A 23,584-nucleotide genomic window follows, 5' to 3' on the forward strand; every position below is an offset into this window, starting at 1 on the left:
CATCAACTGACATTATAATAAAATAATAAATATTACCATGATTGTAATTTTTATTTTTATTTTTAAATGTATTGTTATGGGGCTTTGTTGGTGCTTGTTATTGTGTGGAACCTAGTAGAAGAACTTTTTGGCTATTAACCAATAAGATGTTATGTATTTGTCATAATATGGGATGTCCTATATATAGAGGTAGTGTTCCCCTGTTACTTGATTAGTTTATTGCTCGCAGGTTAGTGTTTCGGACGTCTCTATACACGTTCTAGACTGGGGAAAGAGCGTCACTTTTTATATTCTTAAAAAGCACAGCTATACATTGCGTTTCCTGATTTCTATAAAAAACGCCTAAACCAGGAGTAGTCAGTAGTCGGACCGCGGGCCGAATGCAGACCACCAGACATTTTTTAATGGACCGCAAAAATAATTTTAATTAATTTATTATCGTGATTGTTTTTTAATTTTTGTATGTATTGTTATAGAGGTTTGTTGCACTCAGTGCTTGTTATCGTTTGGAACCCAGTAGCAGCCCTTCCTGGTTATCAGCCAATAGGATGTTATGTATTAATATAGGATGTCCTATATAGAGCCCATGTTCCTGTTAGTTAGTTGATTGGTCGCAGATTGCTGGTTCGGTGTCTCTATACATGTTCTGGACTGGGGCAATAGCGTCACTTTGTACTCGTCAAAAACACAGATATTTTTTTCAGGATTTCTATAAATAAACAGCTAAACTGCGGATCGTTTGACGTGTGGACATATTTCAACCTCGCCTCCAAAATATAAAAGTGCATACACACGACCAGGGAGGGGGGCTTGGGGGGCTCACTGTGCCATAGCTTGTATTCACCTAGAAACTCCTACATCAGGGGTGGAAACAGCATATTTCCATTGAACACGCATATTTCTAACAGGTGCAAAAATTGAAAATTGTGCATCCTCACCCGTTACAATTACCGAGCTCCACCAAAATAGATCTGTGATTGACAAGCACCAGAAACCCACGTCTAGTTTGCCTGCGTAATATCAGTTGAAGCAAAGATATGTCCAAATCTGCCTGATTTCATGGATATCATGGAGATTTTGAGCTAAGCTTTTCAACTCAGACTCAGAATCGTGCATTTCAGGTGTCCAATTTTCAAAATGTTCTCGGGGAGGACCCCCCCCCCCCAAAGTCCTCAATCCTCATTGCCTTCATTTTGCAATATAAAATTTTAACAATGTACAGTGATAAAGGGAAGTGGTAAAGACTTGAATCTAATAAGACACAAAATCCTTTATATTATGTTTATCTATATGCCTACAATTATATTTACAAATTAAAACAATTACAAGTGGTCGGAAAGCGCTTTAATACTTATATTTACATCCATTTAAATGTTTTATTTTTGTACTTTGTCAAATGAATGCACTAAATATAAGCAACAGGGTATATTACTAATTCACAGAATTGTGTGTATGTGTTAGAAAGGGGCATTTGGAGGTGTGATCCCCCCCCCCCCCTTTTGGAGTCTGGACCTTGACCATGAAATTATTGTCTTTATGGTTTGATTCACATTTTATATATTGCACTCGGTTTCTGTGCAACACAAAGATTGTATTTCCAGTTTGTGGGTCATATTTGTATGTTTGTGTTTTATTTTAATTATTGTATACTCAACATAGATGCCCCCTATGTATTGCTCCTGTTCACACCTTTCAAAATTAATATTTTTAATAATTGTAAATATCCCCAATACACCCATGATGTACATAAGTCGAATTTATGATTTTACCAGGCTTTTGGATAATTCAAAGCATTTTTTTAATTCACTTTCTTAGTTGTCTTTTAATACTAAAACTGAGACATGCACACACACAGATACAGAAAGACACAGACGCTGACAAATGGACACACTGATATACACATGCACATACATGCTGGGAAACGGAAACACAGATGCACAGAGACACTGTTGGAAAGGTAAATATATTGTGTTTTTGTGTGCTCACAATTATCAGTGTATAGTTAACCACTGCCACCTTCTCTCTGTCTGTCTCTTCCTATCCCTCTGTACCAGCTGCTGCGCACAGAGCAGGCTCGTCAAGAGCTGATTAACCAGATCAGAGAGAGTGCGGCCAGGACTCTGGAGAACATCCGTGGTGAGAGATACTGCACATTCAAAGCAAACTGAAGGCTCACAATGTGCACTCTGAACAATGTAGTCTGAACACAATGTACACTCACTGCAGAATAGACACTGCCCACTATATGTTATCACCTACTTTAGACTGAACTGAGGGAAAAGAAACACTCACTCTTCCTCTCCCTGTCTGTCTCCATCTTCCTTGGCATTATGCAGCATATCTCTGAGCAGTCTGTAAACTTTCTCTTCTCCTGTTTTTTCTTTTTCTTTTCTCCTCTTCTTCTGTTTGCAGGGCACCAGGTGTCCCAACGCTTGGCCAAGGAGGCCAAGAAGAGAGAGCGATTTGAGGAGCTGAAACAGCAGATGGCAAAGGAGCAGGAGGTGAGTGGATGGAAGGGAGGGGGAGGAGGAGGTGATGGGGTGAGAGGGAGGGGTGGAGAGAAGATATATACACACTACCCATCAAAAGTTTTAGAACACTCCCATTTTATTGAAATTTAAGCACAGTTTTTAAGTACAATTTCCTACAACATCAAAAGGCACTAGGAAACTGGAGGAAACTCTGCCAGGAAGAGGTCTGGCAGACCCAAAGCCACAACAGAATCGGAAGAAAGGTTTCTGAGAGTCAACAGCTTACGTGATAGGCAGCTAACAGGACAACAGCTTCAAACACAACTTAACACTGGTCAAAGTAAGCAAGTCTCAGTTTCAATTGTGAAGAGAAGACTTTGTGTAGGTTTGACAGGTCGAGTCACAGTAAGAAAGCCATTGCTAAGATGGCAAAATAAGAAAGAGGCTTGCCTGAGCCATGAAGCACCGCCAGTGGACTACTGAAGACTGGAAGAAGGTCTTATGGACCGATGACTCAAAATTAGAAATCTTCGGTTCATCATGCAGGGTTTTTCCTCTCAGTGTGTGACACCAACTGTCAAACATGGAGGAGGTGATGGTTTTGGGGCTCTTTTGCTGGATTTAGAGTCGGCGAGTGAGTGTCACCCTGAACCAAAACGGCTACCACAGCATTTTGCAGCACCTGCAATACCCTCTGCTATATGCCTAGTTGGTCAGGGGTTCATTCTACAGCAAGATAATGACCAAAACATGGGATCAACTGGACAGAAGGGTGAAAGAAAAAGCAACCTACAAGTGCAACACATTTGTGGGAACTTATGCAACATTGTTGGGAAGACCTTTCCGAACAATATTTGATTTCCATTGTAGAAAGAATACATTAGAGACATTAAAACTGCGTAAATTACAATAAAAATTAGAAAAAAATTGGTGTTCTAAAACTTTTGACCGGTAGTGTATGTATATGCAGTGTATAAGGAAAGAAGTAGAGTTATAAGGGCAGGAAGAAAGTGAGTAATAGATCCAGAAGTAAGCAGAGCCAGTCGCATGCAGTTCAGTATGAATGCATGCAGGGACCTGCCATGTTTCAAAACTGTGAAGCACTAAAATCAACATCTTTTAGTTGTTCTTTGTCAAGTTGCCTGTCCCTCTCCCTGTATTTTTCTTTCTTTCCCTATCGCCTCTCCATCCTCCCCCCTTCCCTCTCCCTCCTGTCCTCTTCCCTGCCTATCTCCCCTTCCCTGTATGTGCCTCAGTGGCGCAGTGCATCTCGTCAGCGCGAGCAGGAGGATGATTTTGGATTTGCCCGGGAGCTGCGAGACCGCGAGCAGCGACTGCGTGCCTTAGAGGAGCAGCTAGAGCGCAAGGCCAGGTCAGCACCACCAGGGATACTTTTTCAGTGGACATAGGCTCTGGCATGTCTTTCTTTTTCTTTCTCTCTCTCTGGTGGGAGTGGCTTTCATGTTGGTGAGGTTGAGGTGTTCTTTTTGTTTTCCAATCCATTTCATTCCTCTCCTTTTTGCAATTTTTTTCACTGTTTGGGGGGTGTATTAAAATTTGATTGGGGGGATTTTTTAAACATACATGGGGATAGGAGGGGTGCAGGATAGCATCCAAGTCTGATGCAGAGACAGGTTGTGCCACAGCCTCAGGTATATGCTGGCCAACAGGGCCAGTGGAGGATGTGCTGTTGGTGGTGGGTAAACAGGTCAGCTATGGCAATCAGTGGCGTAGCCAGGAATTCGTGTAGGGGGGCCAAAATGAGGGCGAAGAGGAATGATGAATTCATGGCTGGAGGTCTGGGGGTCCTCCACCAGAAAATGTTCAAAAAAGACTTGAAAACTTTGCTCAAAATCTCCATGAAATCAGGCAGATTTTGACTCAAACATATCTTTGCTTCACAACCACACTATGAGATACATCCAGTGGAAAATCACACATCCACCAACATTATGCAGGAAAACTAATATTAATCAAATATTTCTTTTGGTGGAGCTCATTAATTGAAATGGGTGAGGATGCACACTTTCCGATTCGTGAGCCTGCTAGAAATATGCATCTTCATTGGAAATAAGTTGTTTCCGCCGCTGATGTAGGAGTTTCTAGGTGAATTAAAGTCTCCTGTTGTGACGCACAAATTCATCAATAATATCTCCATAAATTAGTTGGAAGTCCTTATGCAGGTGCACTAGTCTTTCTCCTGTCATAGTGGAGCGCAAATATGTTTTGAGTAGTTTTGCACACTGAACGATTGCTCCTCTGTTGCTGTCTGATGGCCACTGATGGCAATATTCTGTCCGCCTTTGATATGAACAGCGAAATTGTGTTTTTGTTTAAAGTAAATTTGGTGAGTAGATCTAGGAACTAAACTCATTATCTTGAATGTACACCCATTTATACAGAATGAAGCTGTAGAGAAGGTGATCTTGATGTTTGGCAAATTAACAACACTATTACAGTGATCCTGTATGTGTGCAGAATTAAAACCTATTTTACAGCTATTCATGTTTTTAAACTCTGCTTCTCAAACTTTGAATGTTTCCTTTCATATGTATGGATAATGTGAAACAAATTCTCTGTTTCCTTAAAGGACAAAATACAAAGCCCTTAACAACATGACTTATGCAATAATGCTGCTTCCTTTCATTTAGTGAAACTCTTTTAAATGAAAATATATATATGTAAGCATTCAAAATGAATACTGAAATATCACTGAAAGTACAACTGTGCAAAAGACAAATCACAATATTTAGTTAACGCAATATATATAATTATATATAATTATAGTGTCATACACTGGATTAAAATATGACAATATAAATAAACAAATATATATGAAAATGCTTATATATATATATATACACTCACCTAAAGGATTATTAGGAACACCTGTTCAATTTCTCATTAATGCAATTATCTAACCAACCAATCACATGGCAGTTGCTTCAATGCATTTAGGGGTGTGGTCCTGGTCAAGACAATCTCCTGAACTCCAAACTGAATGTCTGAATGGGAAAGAAAGGTGATTTAAGCAATTTTGAGCGTGGCATGGTTGTTGGTGCCAGACGGGCCGGTCTGAGTATTTCACAATCTGCTCAGTTACTGGGATTTTCACGCACAACCTTTTCTAGGGTTTACAAAGAATGGTGTGAAAAGGGAAAAACATCCAGTATGCGGCAGTCCTGTGGGTGAAAATGCCTTGTTGATGCTAGAGGTCAGAGGAGAATGGGCCGACTGATTCAAGCTGATAGAAGAGCAACTTTGACTGAAATAACCACTCGTTACATCCGAGGTATGCAGCAAAGCATTTGTGAAGCCACAACACGTACAACCTTGAGGCGGATGGGCTACAACAGCAGAAGACCCCACCTGGTACCACTCATCTCCACTACAAATAGGAAAAAGAGGCTACAATTTGCACAAGCTCACCAAAATTGGACAGTGGAAGACTGGAAAAATGTTGCCTGGTCTGATGAGTCTCGATTTCTGTTGAGACATTCAGATTCAGAATTTGGCGTAAACAGAATGAGAACATGGATCCATCATGCCTTGTTACCACTGTGCAGGCTGGTGGTGGTGGTGTAATGGTGTGGGGGATGTTTTCTTGGCACACTTTAGGCCCCTAAGTGCCAATTGGGCATCGTTTAAATGCCACGGCCTACCTGAGCATTGTTTCTGACCATGTCCATCCCTTTATGACCACCATGTACCCATCCTCTGATGGCTACTTCCAGCAGGATAATGCACCATGTCACAAAGGTCGAATCATTTCAAATTGGTTTCTTGAACATGACAATGAGTTCACTGTACTAAACTGGCCCCCACAGTCACCAGATCTCAACCCAATAGAGCATCTTTGGGATGTGGTGGAACGGGAGCTTCTTGCCCTGGATGTGCATCCCACAAATCTCCATCAACTGCAAGATACTATCCTATCAATATGGGCCAACATTTCTAAAGAATGCTTTCAGCACCTTGTTGAATCAATGCCACGTAGAATTAAGGCAGTTCTGAAGGCGAAAGGGGGTCAAACACAGTATTAGTATGGTGTTCCTAATAATCCTTTAGGTGAGTGTATATATATATATATATATATAAAGCATTTCCAGTAAAAATATATAATTTTCAATGTAGAATGTAACTCAACTTAACATTAAAGTAAATAGCATCTACAGTGTTAGTCCTAAGTCATACATTTAAGCTTTCACGTAAAGATCTTCAATTTGTTTTAATTTATTTTTCATTCAATAGCCTATAGTTTAGCAATGTGAGCTGTACCGAAAATGCCTTAACATTAGCGTCCTTGTGGCAATGTTTTCTGGTCTGGTTTTTCTGGTCTGGCGAAATACAAAATGTATTAGACTATGTATGTAACTAATTTATACAGTCTACTTAACTAAATGATTTACTTGTCCACGTTTCCAAACCACACTCAACACACAGACACCGCTCTGCGCTCAGAAACACACCTGTGCGCTCAAATAAATGGCAATAGCTGCTGTGTGTGTAGTTTAATAATATGAATGTGTTTGTTGCTCCTCTTTCCTTTTTGTTATTACTAGTTTCACACAAGGGTGTTTGGCTTTTAGGTGGGTTAACACACCAGCTGTAGATGTGTGGTAGTTAATTGCACTGCACATATTACACACTTAACAGTGTTTTCGTCTCTGTGAGGAAGACATTGGTCGCGTTCTTGTAGCGGAGATTTCCACAGACATGCGCAGATCTGCAGAATTCCACCGATTGTGCTTGTATGGAATTTGTCGAAGCAACTATTATAATCCTAGAACACTTTGATCCAGGTCATTAAAAAGTCCGTAATTAAGACTATGAAAAGTCATTAAAAGTAATTATTTTTCCACATCCTTAACCTGCAGGACCCTTGCTCTAATGTGACTGTTATGCCCTCTATGCCCTCTATGTGACTGAGGTTTCTTCAGGGCAAAACAAAAAAATAGTGTCGCTATTATTGAACATGATTATTTTATTCCAGCACCAACGTGTGGCTCCAGCGCAGTGTAGGCTCTGTGGAGAACACGCGTGTGCAGTTCGCACTGCACTTTAGCCACATGGCGGTGCCTGGAATAAAATAATCATGTTAAATAATAGCGACAGTTCTGGGTGGTGAAATAATTTTTTTATGAATACAAACCGATGGTTCTTTCGGGAAAATAGGATGATGGGTCCAATCGAACGTGCATAAAATGTAATTTTTTAATGATTTTCGTGACTTTTCTGATTTCCCCCATTGACTCTCAGGAAAGCACCTCCATAGTTAGGATCCCGGTGACGTCATGGTATATTTCTCAATCTCTGATTTCTGTTGAATAGAATGAGCTGGACATGAAAAACTCACTGCACAGAATATGTTTCTACTTATAAAATAACCTGAGAAAATATGGATTTTCGGTGGAGTTCCCCTTTAAGGCAAAGTTTCAGGCCAGATTTGTCGGTGGATCATATCGGATTACAACATCTATTATTCCCGATATCCGATCCAGTGTTTTTGGCCTGTATCGGACCGATACCGATACGGATTATCGGATCGGTGCATCTGTATATACTGTAACTGCTAAAGACGCACAAACCCGTGAGAACTGACAGGATTAGTCCCTTAGTGCAACAGATTGGGCAGGAAAAGCTGTGTTTGGTTTTATACAAAAAATTAAGTTAAATGTTGTGTAATAATAATCGTGGCTGACTGGGGAGTGGGCTAGGATGTCAGCATGGGAATAGCAGTGCTGTTCTCTCTGGGGTTGAGGGTGAATGTCTTATCAATAGGGCTTTGCGTTTTCTGCAACTTTTTTTGTGTGTGTGTGTAATTCAACTGATATACCCTAGATGTCACTGCAGCCTCCCTAATTATAGTAATCGAATTCAAAATTAAGAAATCAACAAATTGCACTTCTTACTAGAAAACTAAAAAGGAATGGTGTGAAGTATAAATTGATGCATTAAAAGAAACATCAAGAGTACTAAACATGCATTCAAAAACATTACAATCGAAACCAAGGCCTGTATGCCTTTTATTTTTGCGAGCAAAAGAGCAGGGTAATCGAAATACACAAAAAGTTTGACCCCAAGTTTCCAAATAGCAAATTATTTGAAATTCTTTACTGCATATCTGTCTGTTTCTTTCGCTGTGTATGTGTGCCCATGTGTGCAGGAAGGACCTGCTGGAGCAATACAGCCGCCTGTCGGAGGAGGCAGCTCTGCGGGAGCGGCGAGCACTATGGAGAGGACAGAGGCTGCAGCTTGATCCAGCTAGGGCTCTTTTCCTAGAGCAGGACCATCAACACATACAGGTCAGCCTGGAGAGAGAGAGAGAGAGACGTACATACTGTGGCACAGTGTGGGTTGTGCCAGTAACGGGTTGTGACTTTGGCTGGGTTTACGTTTTAACATCACTCACATTTCATCACGGGTACATTTCATCACCAGCGTCAGTTCATTACCAATTTGCATATTCAGTTCCAAATTACACATGCGCACTCTACACATGCACTCTTTTGATTTAGATTTTATTTATTCTTTAATGACCTACGATTTCAAAACAGACTTTTATCAAATCCTAGTTAGTGCAGTTTTTTTTAAACTCTTTAATTCACGCCAACTTTCTACAGTAAGTGTGAAGGAAGCTGTTTACATGATCTAATATTCCAGTAATACATTTTGGGAGGAATACTTACAGCATGTAAATGTGCACTACACCAGGCGAATATTTGTTGTTTGTGGACACTCAATGTAAGTTTTTTTGCATTTATTTTAACTTCTTAGTTAATCTTATTATGTAAGTCACCCAGGATAAGGGCGTCTGCTAATAATAAAAAATATGTATACATAAATAATATTATTAATAATAATAATAACTTGTCGCGAGAGAGATGGGGAAGAGGGGGAATAATAATAATCTATATCAGGTGCAAATCTGCTAATAAAATAAATAATAATGGTTTGTAGAAAATCATGTGTTTCAGGAATCTACACGATTATAACTCTTTCACAATGAGTAATGTTATTTCAAAGCCCAGATTGTCTGCTATATTATATTCAGTATAGCCTACCATAGAAACTGTGGGTCCGACGGATGGATTATTATTAACTTTGAGGAATTTACAACTGAAACGCCTTATATGTATTTAATTCAAATCTCACATGGGGGGAGAGTTACACACACACGCATTGCACTCAATTGAGACACAGTTTACCAGATTAACTATACTGGCTTGTGTACATGTGTGTACATTTATAATTGCTGAGCCCTTTCTCTCTCTTTCTCCCTCCCCCAGGCCTTCTTGAAGCAGTTCCCGCTCGGTCAGAAGCGGCCGCCCCCAGACCTGCTCCTCCCAAGAGTCGAGCCCCTGACGCTGGCCAGAGCACAGTGCACAGAGCAGTCAGCCCAGGTCTGTGCAGCCCTGAGAAGAATCATCACTCCGAAAGATCCTCTGCTCCTTCTCCTTATGTAACCCTTTCATTTCACTGCAGGAGCCTGCATGGCCAGGACAGTGTGGACAAGAGTGCCCTCCAGAGAGTGAGGAGAGACTTCCAGGATGTGACCAATTGGATGACCCCTCATCCTCCCTGTCCCCTCAAGATGAGGGACCCCTTATCTCTGAGGACCTGGACATCAACGACTTCCTACCCAAGCGCACCCCTGACCCAGTCAACTGTCCAAGCCAGGTTCAGTCCATGCTGGACACAGCGCTGCTGGAAATTGGATCTGACCTTCTGGAGGACTCCCCAGCTCAGAACCAGAACCACGATTATGATTTCAGCACCCCCTACAGCCCCCTAAAATCTGTGACCAAAGAGTCCAGAGCCAGGCCTTCTGGGGCTTCCCCAGACAGGACTGCCCTCCCTCTAGATCAAGGGGAGACCCTCAAACAGCCAGCCCTGGCTCAACCAAGAGCTAATGTTCATGGACACTCCTCGCAGGCCATCATCCAAGTAGTGGTGAGGCCACTGCTGCCATGCCCCAGTGCCCATGGGCACCCCTCCCAGGCCTCCCTGCAACTGGGTGGGGAGGATGAGGTTGGGCAGGGGGGATCAACCAAGACAGACAGCAGGGGACAATTGGAACTTGTGGACAAAATCCCCACCCTGGATCCTGCTGCAGAGAGAGCAGGAGAGACAGCTGACAAAAGCAGCAAGAAAACAAGAACAACAGCAGTGAGCAGTGACCCTGGAGGTGGGGTTGAAGTGGGCAGAGGCACTTCACAAGGACAGCTGGGGCTATATGGGAAAGAGGAGGATAAGGGGGAGGAGGAACACCCTTCAGAGTTGCAATGCCTTATGCCTTCACCTGGTCAGAGGCCTACTGGGAATGCAGGATCAAGGGGGGCTTTTGCACAGCTGCCACAGCACCCCTCAGACAGCAGTGTAATGCTGGGGGGCTGTGTCTCTGAGGGGCATGGCTCTCCCCTTAAGCTTTCCCCCCATGGGCATGCTTCCAATGCGCATATCAAGGTGGGAGGGTTTGTGTCAGAGCAGGATCCTGAGAGACCTGTGGCCATTGTCCACAGGCACATATCTGACGCCCACATTAGAGTGGGAGGGAATGTCTCAGAGGTTGATGACCACCTACACACTGCCAGTATCCATGGGCACTGCTCGGATTCCAGTATTAAAGTGGGGGGGTTCATGTCAAAGGTGGAGCAGTCTCGCCCACGCTGGAGCAAGCATGGTCACTCCTCAGATGCCAGTATTAAAGTGGGGGGATTTGTCTCTGGGCCGGAGCCCACAAGACCCACCGCCAGCATGCACGGCCACTCCTCGGACTCCAGCATCAGAGTAGGGGGATTCGTGTCGGATGTGCCCCCCCTCCAACCCCGCTGGAGCATGCATGGCCATGCCTCGGATACCAGCCTGGGCGTGGGGTGCATGGTCTTGGACTCCGAACAGCTCCTGCTGCCACACGCCCAGCCCCACAGTCATGTGTCTGACTCCAGCTTCGGGGAAGGGCTGAGCTTGCAGCATGCCCCCTCTACTCCCCTCCCTCGCTGGAGCATCCACGGCCACGCCTCACAGTCCCACTTCCGACACGGGAAGCTGGTGTCCACCCTGCAGCACCCCCAGCTTCTGGGCCAGTTGACAGAGGAGAGTGGCGAGACTGAGGACGAACCCCAGGGTATGAGCACTCAGTCGTACACAGGCCACTGTGTGTCATCACAGACTCACCCTACAGCTTAGAGTCAGCAGCTCCTTAACATAGTTTAAAGGACAAACATTGTGGTTTACAAAAATGTTTTGTTACATCCTTATGTGGTGACAGGAGTGTGTAAGTAAAGTATCTGTGACTTCAAATTATCAGTTCTGTCAAATTATCAATCCTCCCCTCAAAAGGAATGATGTTTCAGGATGTGAAGTTTCATCAGTTACCCGATAGTGAACAACAACAAAAAAATCTTCAAAATATAAAATCAAACTAAAAATGAAAATTTAAATTAAAGAGGAAAACACTAGTAAAATAAAGTATTTTATGTGATTGATCTCATGAAGAAGCAAACATTTTAAATATATTGCTAAACCTTTAGTTATATTGGTAATGCTATTATAGAAGGTTTCCTGAATGACAACATAAACAAAGGAAGAGTGCGCATGCATCAGAGTTCTGTGTTCACAGAGACTTCATGCTGCCTGTGAACACACAACTCTGATGCATGCACACTCTTCTTTTGTAACAGGACAGGACAAGTGCAGTGACGGGACAAATGGTGTTTTTTTTTTGTTTGTTTTTTCCCAGTTAGCTACATATTGGCTATGACTGTGTATTTCATACTGACATGCTAACAGCACACACATGGCTACACAGGACAGATTTAAGATACAGAAACATGGACTTTTAATAATGCAAAACAGTTGAATTCTCCCACAGAGAAATATTAAAGGAAAACATGCAGGAAAATGTACTTATTGTCAATGTTATTTGGGATCATGATACAGGGAGAAGTAAAACACATTATTTTTTTTAATGCGCTGCTCAAAAAGCAATAATATATCAGATGCAAATTACAGGGGAACTGTATAAATCATTAAATATATATTCGAGCTACAACAATCATGTGTTATGGATTATGTAAAAAATATTACTACAGAAGAAAGCTTTTTAAAGTTAAATTGATTCATTCTGGGGACCATTTTACTAGAGTATTTTGAAGCAAAACTTTGAGAGAAACCACTATTTCACACACTTATTATTATTTATAGTATTATTATTGTAATACGCTAACATTAAAGCAGTGGTTTGTTGCAGTAACCAGTGAGCTGTCTGTGTCTCTACAGGACCCGTGGGGAAGGTAGAAGCTGAGACCCACAGTAAGGATGGCCTCTCCTGGGCAGAGGGTGATGTGGGGTCCCCAGGCTGGAGCACTGAGCAGAGCTATCTTCTGTCCCTGGCAGCGCAATATGAGGTGGAGCAGTACCAGGACAACTACAGTCTCCTGAGTGAGTCAAACTAGCAGTACTCCAGTGTGTTAACCAGAATAGTAATATAGTACTTCAATTTCTCACTACTCCTCCATTCTTTCTTCTTCACCTTCTTTCTCACTCTTTCTGTCCCCTCCTTCTTTTTTGCCATCTCTTGCTTTATTAACCACTCTCACCCTCTATCTCCAGCTGCACCCCCTGGGCTGCAGTTACTCCAGCAGGTGACCTGTGGCCCGTATGGCTTCCCAGTGGACCCATCCCTGCGCCGTGCCACAGACGCCACAGCCGTGCAGCTCAGTGAGCTCGTGTCCCTGCCTGTGCTCATGAAGCACTCTGTCACCACTCCACTCATCACACAGTGAGTCTGTCTGTCTTGGTCCCTCTTGCCCTCATCTGTCCTACTGCCTGTCCTTCTGTCTATCTATCTTAGTGAGCTGGTGTTCCTGTGTGTGCTCATAAAGCGCTCTGTCACCACTTGGCTCAAAATTACGTTGTGCAAACATGGCTTTGACCATTTCCGTGATTAGCTTTTGACCACTGTGCTTTGAATGCAGTATAGGCATTGATATGTATGCATAAAACACTGGTCATTGGACAAATTGATGCTCACCTTGTATCAAACGTCCCACTCACAACATGGCAGATATTTTAGATCAGAAGAACAACATAAAAGTGTTTTAGATGGGAATGGACACTTGTGCCACTCTTTGACAAAATCGGTAACCAACAGGTATGTTAATTTTAAAAGGTTGGTAATTCTGATTGTGCACAAAAAATACTAAAATTAACTATAACAAATCAGATCTTAGGGTTGCAGCAGTATATTGTTATCACAATTATTACAGTAGAAAATTTCCGTTATATAATTTAATGACCATATTAATGCTTTGATATTTAGGTAATTATAGTTCATATAGAATGGATAGTATCAGTCTTTTCTTTGACTGTTGCACTGTTATTATAGTGTGACCAGTGGAACTACATAGTACCATAGATTTATATAATTCCACTCAAATTGAAACTTTTAGAAGTTGTTGGGTAAAAATAGCATAAGAAATGAAGAAATAATGTACATTTGAAAGAATGTAGGCTATGCAGATTTTGTTTTAGAAAATATGTACTACAAAATATGTGCAAGAGGGCCATTTCTCCATTATAAGGGCTAGGCCAGTGGTTTCCAAACTTTCTGGGTGGCGCACCCCAAAAATATTTGGGTTACAGCTCACACCCCCTCCCACCCGACTATGTCCCACACAATCATATTTATATTACCATAATTTTTATTTAAAGCCCTAAATTTTTGCAAGGATGAATATACTTTAAAACTTGTTTGCATTTCACTTTTCACAATTTTATTTGGCCATTTACATTGGAATCTCTCTATACAGTGAGGGGAAAAAAGTATTTGATCCCCTGCTGATTTTGTACATTTTCCCACTGACAAAGAAATGATCAGTCTATAATTTTAATGGTAGGTGTATTTTAACAGTGAGAGACAGAATAACAACAAAAAAATCCAGAAAAATGCATTTCAAAAAAGTTATACATTGATTTGCATGTTAATGAGGGAAATAAGTATTTGATCCCCTATCAATCAGCAAGATTTCTGGCTCCCAGGTGTCTTTTATACAGGTAACGAGCTGAGAGAGCACTCTCTTAAAGGGAGCTCGTTACCTGTATAAAAGACACCTGTCCACAGAAGCAATCAATCAATCAGATTCCAAACTCTCCACCATGGCCAACACCAAAGAGCTGTCCAATGATGTCAGGGACAAGATTGTAGACCTACACAAGGCTGGAATGGGCTACAAGACCATCGCCAAGCAGCTTGGTGAGAAGGTGACAACAGTTGGTGCGATTATTCGCAAATGGAAGAAACACAAAATAACTTAATTTAATTTAATGCTGGTTCTGATAGAAAGGTGTCAGAACACACAGTGCATCGCAGTTTGTTGCGTATGGGGCTGCGTAGCTGCAGACCAGTCACGGTGCCCATGCTGACCCCTGTCCACTGCCAAAAGCGCCTACATTGGGCACGTGAGCATCAGAACTGGACCACAGAGCAATGGAAGAAGGTGGCCTGGTCTGATGAATCACGAGTTCAAGGTGTTGACTTGGCCTCCAAATTCCCCAAATCTCAATCCAATCGAGCATCTGTGGGATGTGCTGAACAAACAAGTCCGATCCATCGAGGCCCCACCTCGCAACTTACAGGACTTAAAGGGTCTGCTGCTAACGTCTTGGTGCCAGATACCACAGCACACCTTCAGAGGTCTAGTGGAGTCCATGCCTCGATGGGTCAGAGCTGTTTTGGCGGCAAAAGTAGGACCTACACAATATTAGGCAGGTGGTCATAATGTTATGGCTGATCGGTGTGTAAATATATATATATATATATATATATTAAGGATGAGACCGAATAGTCAAAAATTCAACTATTCGTTAAATATGGCCACTATCTGCAAGTGAATCTAACATTTGATAGTTAAAATAATAATAATATTGATTTTATTTTAAAGCCTGTATGGTTGATTGGCTCTCTATGTAGCTGTAATGAAGATTGACGGGATGGTCGGATTTGTTATTTCTTGTCTGTGATTGGCTGACAATGACAGATCTGCGAGACTCCGCCAATGGGATCAGGGGAATTCTGCAGATCTGCGCAGATCTGTGAAAATCTGCGGCTTCCTCTCAGAGAATTTCTGTGTGGAAATACTTTGACAAAGTAAATTAAAACACTGTTAAGTGTATAATATGTGCAGTGCAATTAAACTACCACAAATCTACAGCTGGTATGTTAACCCACCTAAAACCCAAACACCCTTCTGCAAAACTAGCAATGAGAGAAAAGGAAAGAGGAGCAACAAACAAATTAATATTATTAAAACACACACAACCAGCTATTTCTATATATTTTGTTTTCACTGGAACTTGAATGTACAGGTATGTTTCCGAGTTTATTTAATAAAGTTGTTGTGTTAGATGAGTATTTTAAATAAAGTTCAGAACTTCTTGCAATTGCAAAAATTGTCACATTGCATTGTTTTGCATTTAATGTATTTTTTGTTAATGCGTTTCTAAAATATTGTAGCAGAGAGTTCGGGCGAGCTCGTTTCCCACCACTCGATGACATTTTGGAGCTACAAGTTATTCCCATGTATTTATTTTACCGTAATTATCACCTCATATAAATTGCTGTGTATTTTGATCTGAAACTACTAGCTTTCACAGACACTGCTGCCTGACAATCCTCTATTCTGATTGGCCAGGACTGGATATGGAAGAATCCAATAACCCTGTTACGAGTGGCGACAATACAGTTTGTTTTTAATGTGTGTAAGTGTAGAAAAAGTCATTTCACAGAGATCGGTCGATGCAAAAGAGATCAGTTTATCCAATGCAATCAACAGTTGTCAGGTTCCCTCTGGGATTTCTTGTCTCGTCTTGACTTTTTACACATTCAGCTCTTTCCCAGCGCCCCCCATAAAGGGTCTTGCGCCCCACAGTTTTTGGGAACCTCTGGACTAGGCTAGCATTATTCTATGCTATTGTGTTTCTCTCTTTGCCTGTTCCTCTGTCCCTCTCTCTCGCTCTCGCTCTCTCTTTCTCTATCATTGTGACTGTGGTGAAGACAACCAATATTATTGTCCTTTTGTTTCTGTAAGTTGTCACACTTGTAGTCTCTCTCTTTGTATCAGAGTGTCTCTTGTGAACAAGGCCATTGTGGACTATTTCTTTGTGGAGCTGGGGCTGGAGCGCCACTTTGAGGCTCTGAGGCATTTCCTACTGATGGAAGACGGGGAGTTCGCACAGTCCCTCAGTGATCTGCTGTTTGAGAAGGTGAGAGAGTGAGAGTGCATGGAGTGAGAAGGAGAGGGCAGAAATGGAGGCACAGATGGAGAGAAGAGAGTGAGCGATGTAGTGAAGAGAGACAGACAGAGAGAGGGGAAGATGGAGAGAATATAGAGGGAGATGGAAAGGAGGGAAGGGTAAATGGAGAGGGGAAGAGATGGAGAAAGGGTCATCAGAATGGACCTGAGTTAAAGTAGTAACTACAGTCCCCCCTTTGCTTTCTTTTAGTTGATGGTGGTTTTATTGTTTGGCTTCAATCTGTACATATGTTATAGTGTTGGTAATAAACCACTTGATAATTTAAGGATGGGCATCATGGGAGTGAGTGGGCAAGCTGAGTGGTCGGTGAGCACAATATTATGTCTAACCTCTCTGTTCTCACTCTTTCCCTTTTATCAGCTGGGCAGTGGTCAGACCCCGGGGGAACTGCTGACCCCTCTGGTGCTGAACTCCATCTTGACCCGCGCGCTGCAATACAGTCTTCATGGCGACAGTCCACTCGCTGCTAGCTTCACTTTCGCCCTGCATTTTCTGCCAGAGACCTTCCACCCCCATGCCCCCAATGCACTAGGCTGCCTGGAACTGCGATACAAGGTCAGGGGGCAGACAGAAAGATACTGTTATGGTACCAGACACTCCACAGCACAGATGTTTTTTTTTTCTTTTCTCCACTAAGAACATCCATTTCCCTTCCTCTCTCCCTCTCAGGTGGACTGGCCCCTGAACATCATCATCACTGACAGCTGCATGAACAAGTACAACCAGCTTTTCTCCTTCCTGCTGCAGCTGAAGCACATGGTGTGGACACTGCGGGATGTCTGGTTCCACCTGAAGAGAACAGGTCAGCCTATAGTAACTGATTCATACTGATGTACTGCATCATTCATTCATACTGATGTACTGTTTATCTTCAGTTTATTGAAAGTTTCACACAGCCTTTTATACATCTACAAGCAATATTTCAAAGGAGGTTCGGGGCCGCCCCGAACCCGGATTATATTTTCTTGACATATGGCCCAGGGCAGTTCCGAGACACGCAAAACAATAATTCATGAGGTATTCTTTATATCTCTATCTGCCACACAGATAAGTTTGAGCAGAGAAATCCTAATAAGAACAAAGAAACCCTTATAAGAGCAAGTTTTAACTAGTAACTTACTGGAAAGTGTATGTACAATTTGGGGCAATTTTACCCCAACATGCAGATAAAGATGTTTTAATCTGTTCACTTTGTTATATTGTTACTGTGTTAAATGCATTGACATAATTATTTGTTGTGTCAATTTCCTTTTGAGAGAAAGTGAATGCATTTTTCTCATGCAAAGTTTTAAAGGTTTAAAACCTTTGTTCCCCAGCTATGTAGAAAGTTGGAAAATCTATGCAGTTTTTACAGCTCCAGCCTCCAGTTTCTCCTCCCAGATACTCCCAAGTGATCTCTTTCCTACCCTATTTTTCTTTCTCCCTCTCTCTGTCTCTCCTCCTTCCAGGTCTAATGAAGGGTGAAGGCAGTTCAGACAAGTTCCAAGTGTCTCTCTGACCTCTCCCTTTTTCTCCTTCTTTCTCTCTCCCCTCCAGCTCTGGTCAAGGGCGCAGGCAACTCTGTGCAGTTCCGGCAGCTACAGCTGTACCGACATGAGATGCAGCACTTTGTGAAGGTGATCCAGGGCTACATTGCCAGCCAGATCTTGCAGGTGTCCTGGAGTGAGTTTACCCAGCGGCTGGCTGGGGCCACAGACCTGGACTCCATCCACCGCACGCATGCCGACTACCTCAACAGGGCCATCTTCAGGTGGGAGGCCCAAACTGCACCAAACTTTGCACACCATTAGGGCTAGTGTAGTTATACTATAGTTTCCAACATACAAAACTTACCAAGTTGACTTATAGGTGCATTTGTTATCATTAAGTGAAAGCCTTACAGATCTGTAGAATGTGATGTAAAACTGTTATTAACATGGTCAAATGATTAACGTAACTGTAAAGCAGATGCAACCATTAAGTCATAAAGAAGCACCAGAAAGCCGACCAGGCAAGTTTTGTATTTATTTGGTGAACAAGATGGACTTGAAAGAACGCGTTTAGAGAATTTAAAACATTTTCACATTTGGGAAATTGAAATAAAGAGGAGTTTTCATGCAGCAATTACATAAATGGTGGAAACTATTGTATCGGCACCAGGGTGGATCAATGGCCTTATCTATGGGTTGTAAATCGTGGATGAAAATACACATTTCCGTCTGGGTGAGAACTCTAAATTGGCCGTCCATGAAGCAAAGCCAAGAAATTAATTGCCACTAAGCTACCATTTGTACTATGAAGTTTTCAGTGATTTCACTTATAAGCTGTCAGCAGAGCACCCTCAAATATAGAATGGTTGGTGCCCCTAACATATGCTGGAGAATACCTGAAGCTGATATTGCATTCCTGCAGTCTTCCAGACTGATATAAATGTTTACTCTAAATTCCATCCATCAATCCATATTTGATAACTGCTTCATCCAACACAATTTAGAGGAAGAACAAGCCGCACTTGCTAATATATAAATGCATCATTAAAGCCAAGAGGGTGGTGAATTTTCTCATTACCTTCACATCAGACTGTGGCAGTGCTCTTAGAAAAATATGATTAATTAGTGATTTTATAATAACAAAACAAATACATTAAGGTTCTGAAGAATTTAACACTAGAGCACCACACAACGTAATTATTACTTAAGTAGCCACGGGAATGACAAATCTTATGCTCATATAGCTGTAGTGTTGATGAAATGTCACATCCAGAAACTATAATAGGAGACTTTGTGGTGTAAACACCAGCCTTGTTTTGGAGAAGGTTAAATGTTTAAGTTATTAATATGATAGAATTGGACAGAAAAAAATCACAAACTTTACTTCTACATTCTTTCCAATACATAAAGGCATATAAGCCATCATTCTTGAAGCTGTGATGGTTTTCCTTCATGCAGTGTATGCTATTTAATTTAAGAGTGATACAGCCCTGTTCAGTTTGTGCCAGCAAGTGTGGCCCAAGAGTCTGTGGTCATCTAGATACGTTTCTCATTACCCCTCTCCCCCTTCTCTCCCGCTCTCTCAGGGGTCTGTTGACAGAGAAGGCCGCCCCAGTGATGAACATCATCCATAGTATCTTCAGCCTGATATTGAAGTTCCGCGCTCAACTCATCGCACAGCCCTGGAGTGCCCAGCACGGGGAGCCGGAGCACCCCAACTTTGTAGCCATGCAGCAGTCCTACCGCACCTTTAAGTACTACTCCCACTTCCTGTTCAAAGGTATCAAGAGCAAACCCCCCTCCCCCACACGTTATTTTGAAACCTACTGATGTTATGGGCAAGCAATGCCCCACACACACCCACACAGGACTCATTGGTCAGCGGTCTCTGTTCACTGTTCTCTGGGGTCTGGGGTCTCTGTCCACAATTTCAAGTATAAGTATTGATGAAGACCCGGAAATCCGACAGCTTGTGGAATTACGATTATTTTCAATGTTAGTCTCTCTGCATTTATTTAATTTTTTTAACTGTATACATATGATGACGCTATTGACTTTATTGACTATATTGACTATTGACTATATGACACTTTAAAGAAAAGTAAAATTAGAAGTGGAGGTGCACTGTATAGAGCGACAAGTGTAGGTACTGTAGGCTAAATTCATATCCCTACTTATTATTATTATTATTATTATTATTTATTTCTTGGCAGACACCTTTATCCAGTGTGACTTACAAAATATAAGTGCAATCTTACAGGAGTAAATATAAATTAAAGGACTAAATTACAAGTACTGTCTGAAAAGATGTGTTTTGAGTAAGCGCCAGAAGGAGGTCAAGGACTCTGCTGTTTTGACTTAATGTAATATAGAATGCAAAAATGTCAGCCCTTGTGCCAAATCACTTTTGACTAGGGCACGACAGATGTATCGAAGGACCGATATTATTGGCAGATATCGGCCTTTTACAGAAATATCTGTATCGGCACGTATTCCACCGATAATGCACCGATACATTTTTAAAAATGATTGGCTGAATATTTTTTTCAAATTGCCATATAATCCTTCATCAGACTTCTGACAAAAAAATAAATACATGTTTATCTGGTTTTACATTTGTTATTATATTCATTTACCATCATTTTTAACATAGTTATGGTGTTTTAGCATCTGACTCCACAGCGAATCTCAGCACAGTGGTGCCACTCACATACTACTAAGCACCATGGTGAAATTGAAGATTACCATATATTATGGCATAGAGGCACATTTTTACTGAAAAGTTAATTCAATCACTTTTCAGAATTCACAGTTGCAATTAAAATAAAGAAACAGTAAGAAGATGAAGATGTTGGCTGGATATCAGGATGTAAAATTGACAAGCAAGCTCAGATCACATTAAAAAATTTGACAGAAAATGAGATTGGAAATCCTCTACGATAATGAATAAAACAAACCATACACAGGATTTATAAAACTTCAAATCCTACATCGTGTTTTGGCTATGATTTTGTACTGCAATACTTTAAACAGAAACTGTAAATAAGTTACACTTTTGAGGGAATTTTAAAATACATACATACAAAATAAAGGAGCTCCCTTTTAGGAGAAAATGCAAATAAACTGTGGAACAGCAGTATTTAGGAGGACTTGTGAACCTGATTGTAAAATACTAATATAAGCTAGACCAGCACTTAATACTATCTTATTATTTGTTCTAAAGAACATGCGTATTTTCATATTTTTCCATTATTCTAATTAATTTATTTTTGCAGTGTTTAAATTTCAATATAAGCTCTCTGTTTGCACAGTGTTTATTTCTGATGTCAAAAGTGATTTATCACAAGGGCTGGCATTTTTGCATTCTATATTAACAAGTAGGTCTTGTTCAGGATATGAGATTAGCCTACAGGACCTAGTGACCTTCACAGTCAATAGTGTCATCATATGTATTAAGTTTGTTTTTGAAGCTGCCTGAGTTCCGGTTCTGCATGAATACTTTAAATTGAGCACTTCTCTCGTGGACAAAGACCACAGAGCTGAGAACAGCGAACAGACACCGCTGACCAATGTCGGTGCTTAGAGTCTGGTGTGGGTGTGTGTGGGGGCATTGCTTGCCCATTGAGTGGGTTTCAAAATAATGCCTCTTCCACAACACTCTTTATGTTAGATTATCATAATCATGTTGCTCAGTTGACCTGTTTGTGTATAGTGGTAACTATTTGTGTGCAGTGCTGAGCTCTGTGTGTCTGTGTTTGTTTGCAGTGGTGACCAAGCTGGTGAACAGGGGGTACCAACCTCACCTGGAAGACTTCCTGCTAAGAATCAACTTCAACAGCTACTACAAGGACTCCTGAGACCGAGCCCGCATCAGGAAATGCACCTGTAATGTACACAATCATCTGAGACTCCGCTAGAGAGATGAGAGAAGACCAATTTGAGATTGAGTGGAAGAGAGAGGCAAGACAATGTAATGGAGCTACTGCACCCCAACAAGTGTAACTCCATATTTGACTACAATGTACATAAACTACAAAACGCAAAGGACTGCATCCTGTATCACAGTTTAAAGAATATGTTTTGAATATATGTATATGTTCTAAAGTCCTTATTGTGAAGTGACCTAACAGATCAGTAAATGGTTTGTTTACTCCTGCTTCCTCTCCTCTCCTCTTCTCAGCACCCCTGCAATACCCCTTCACCCTGTTATTTCCTATTACAGAGCTGTGGTGTGAATGGGAGCTGCCTGTGCTCCCAGTGGTGTACATTATTTCTAACAAATTGTTGCAGATATTTGTTTTTTGGCTTCTGCTTCCCAAACTACTGCCAAGAGTCCAGTGTGTGAGGATAGTTCTGTATTTCACAAAGATTGAATTCTGATTTTCGCCTGTGGATCAATAGGCAATGTGGTAGAGGCTAGAGGAAGCTGAAGGTGGGGTCTCTTATCTTTGATGAAAGCACAGTTTTAAATTGACAAAATTCCAATAAAGATTTTATTTCTTGTATGATTGGGTTTGACTGCCTGGGTGTCATGTGAAGAAGTGCATCAGTTTCTGCAACCCTATGTAGTGTATCTGGCTTTGAACTATTTTAATAAGGATATATAAGTTAAACTGGGGCACACTGGATACAGATTCAGTCAAAAATGGATGGCTTAAAGAAAATACTACTAGAGGCCCAGGAGAAATTTCTACCAAAACGTAGCAAATTGAGGACCAAAAAACATTGGCCAAAATGGTTTAATAGAAGTATGAAAAAATATATTCAGAGAAAGAAAATTTGTATAGCACATACAAAAGGGATGGAGACTAAACAAAATGCAAATAATATATATAACTACAAAGAGATGCTAAGAGAGGGATTATGAAAGCAAAAGGAAATAGAAAAAAACATAGCTCTTGGAGCTAAAACTAATGCAAAAAGCTTTTGTCAATACTGTAACAGCAAGAGGTCAATAAAGGAGGAAGTGAAACAGATAAAGGGCAAAAATGGAAGTATCTTGGAAAACGAACAAGATGTAGCAAATGTTCTAAATGAGTATTTCACAGAGGTTTTTACAAAAGAAAAGACATAACATGCCACAGGTTAACAATCAGTCCAAGCAAATCCTAAGAGAGATCAGAATAAATGACGAGGAGGTACTAAAGGGACTAGCAGAATTAAAAACAAACAAATCACCTGGGCCAGATGGTATATTTCCAACAGTACTTAAAGAAATGAGGGAAATTATTTATAGGCCGCTAAGTCAAATATTCCAAATGACACTTAGAGCAGGGGATGTGCCAACTGACTGGAAGACAGCAAATGTCAGACCAATCCACAAGAAAG

At 41.3% G+C, this 23,584-nt stretch overlaps 1 protein-coding gene across 3 annotated transcripts in view; it reads left to right on the plus strand.

Annotated features, from left to right (window-relative positions):
• The window catches only part of tubgcp6 (tubulin gamma complex component 6), a 32,196-nt gene extending 9,435 nt beyond the window's left edge, over positions 1-22,761 (plus strand). For all 3 annotated transcript variants that reach the window (XM_066705559.1, XM_066705558.1, XM_066705560.1), the window contains 14 exons: positions 2,055-2,136; positions 2,413-2,501; positions 3,728-3,843; positions 8,638-8,776; positions 9,761-9,874; positions 9,957-11,598; positions 12,753-12,914; positions 13,086-13,254; positions 16,595-16,736; positions 17,148-17,342; positions 17,457-17,589; positions 18,324-18,537; positions 19,843-20,036; positions 22,022-22,761. In XM_066705559.1, the coding sequence (XP_066561656.1) occupies positions 2,055-2,136; positions 2,413-2,501; positions 3,728-3,843; positions 8,638-8,776; positions 9,761-9,874; positions 9,957-11,598; positions 12,753-12,914; positions 13,086-13,254; positions 16,595-16,736; positions 17,148-17,342; positions 17,457-17,589; positions 18,324-18,537; positions 19,843-20,036; positions 22,022-22,113 (3,483 nt within the window). In that variant the 3' untranslated portion in view covers positions 22,114-22,761. The remainder of the gene's footprint in view (positions 1-2,054; positions 2,137-2,412; positions 2,502-3,727; positions 3,844-8,637; positions 8,777-9,760; positions 9,875-9,956; positions 11,599-12,752; positions 12,915-13,085; positions 13,255-16,594; positions 16,737-17,147; positions 17,343-17,456; positions 17,590-18,323; positions 18,538-19,842; positions 20,037-22,021) is intronic.
• Positions 22,762-23,584: the final 823 nt, after the last annotated feature.

The sequence above is a fragment of the Amia ocellicauda genome, chromosome 5, assembly GCF_036373705.1.
Source record: "Amia ocellicauda isolate fAmiCal2 chromosome 5, fAmiCal2.hap1, whole genome shotgun sequence".
Taxonomy (NCBI): Eukaryota; Metazoa; Chordata; class Actinopteri; order Amiiformes; family Amiidae; genus Amia; species Amia ocellicauda.